Source organism: Emiliania huxleyi, assembly GCF_000372725.1.
Source record: "Emiliania huxleyi CCMP1516 unplaced genomic scaffold EMIHUscaffold_388, whole genome shotgun sequence".
NCBI classification, from domain to species: Eukaryota; Haptophyta; order Isochrysidales; family Noelaerhabdaceae; genus Emiliania; species Emiliania huxleyi.
The window spans coordinates 63478-64519 of record NW_005199058.1 but is presented as its reverse complement, the minus strand read 5'-3'; the positions used below and the strand labels follow the sequence as shown (position 1 = coordinate 64519).

General features: G+C 60.7%; 1 protein-coding gene across 1 annotated transcript in view; it reads left to right on the top strand.

The window, feature by feature from the left end:
* The window catches only part of EMIHUDRAFT_243448 (hypothetical protein), a gene marked incomplete at both ends in the record, with an annotated part of 4828 nt that overhangs the window by 2687 nt on the left and 1099 nt on the right, over window positions 1-1042 (top strand). Inside the window, one exon of the mRNA XM_005771354.1 lies at window positions 68-120. Within this exon, the coding sequence (XP_005771411.1) occupies window positions 68-120 (53 nt within the window). The remainder of the gene's footprint in view (window positions 1-67; window positions 121-1042) is intronic.

The following is a 1042-nucleotide window of genomic DNA, read 5'->3' as shown; positions in this document are numbered from 1 at the left end:
GACACTTCCTAGACACTTCCTAGACAGTTCCTAGACACTTCCTAGACAGTTCCTAGACACTCCCTAGGTGGTCGGCCTCAACAAGAAGATGGGCCACCGCGCCCTGCCGAACTGCGCCTGGTCGCTCGGCGGCGGCGCCGGCGGCGCGACTGGCTACCTTGTGGGCGAGCCGCACCAGGGGCTGAGCGCGATGTTTCAGATGATGAATGCGATGCGGATCGAGGTTGGGCTCTGGGCGGCAGCGCTCGGCAAGCGCGGGCTCAACGAGTCGCTGCTCTACGCCGAGGGGCGCGAGCAGGGCGGCAAGCGGATCATCGAGCACGCCCGCCTAGAGCTTCCTAGACACCTCCTAGACACCTCCTAGACTCTTCCTAGAATCATCGAGCACGCCCGCCTAGAGCTTCCTAGACACCTCCTAGACACTTCCTAGACTCTTCCTAGAATCATCGAGCACGCCCGCCTAGAGCTTCCTAGACACCTCCTAGACACCTCCTAGACTCTTCCTAGAATCATCGAGCACGCCCGCCTAGAGCTTCCTAGACACCTCCTAGACACCTCCTAGACTCTTCCTAGAATCATCGAGCACGCCCGCCTAGAGCTTCCTAGACACCTCCTAGACACTTCCTAGACTCTTCCTAGAATCATCGAGCACGCCCGCCTAGAGCTTCCTAGACACCTCCTAGACACTTCCTAGACTCTTCCTAGAATCATCGAGCATGCCCGCCCCGCCCCGCGCTTCCGCCCGGCGAGGCACGGGCAGCCTCTCACTGGCAGCACCGCCCCTTGGGCGTAGGCACGAGATCTCCCCATATCTCCCCTTGGGCGTAGGCACGAGATCTCCCCATATCTCCCCTTGGGCGTAGGCACGAGATCTCCCCATATCTCCCCTTGGGCGTAGGCACGAGATCTCCCCATATCTCCCCTTGGGCGTAGGCACGAGATCTCCCCATATCTCCCCTTGGGCGTAGGCACGAGATCTCCCCATATCTCCCCTTGGGCGTAGGCACGAGATCTCCCCATATCTCCCCTTGGGCGTAGGCAC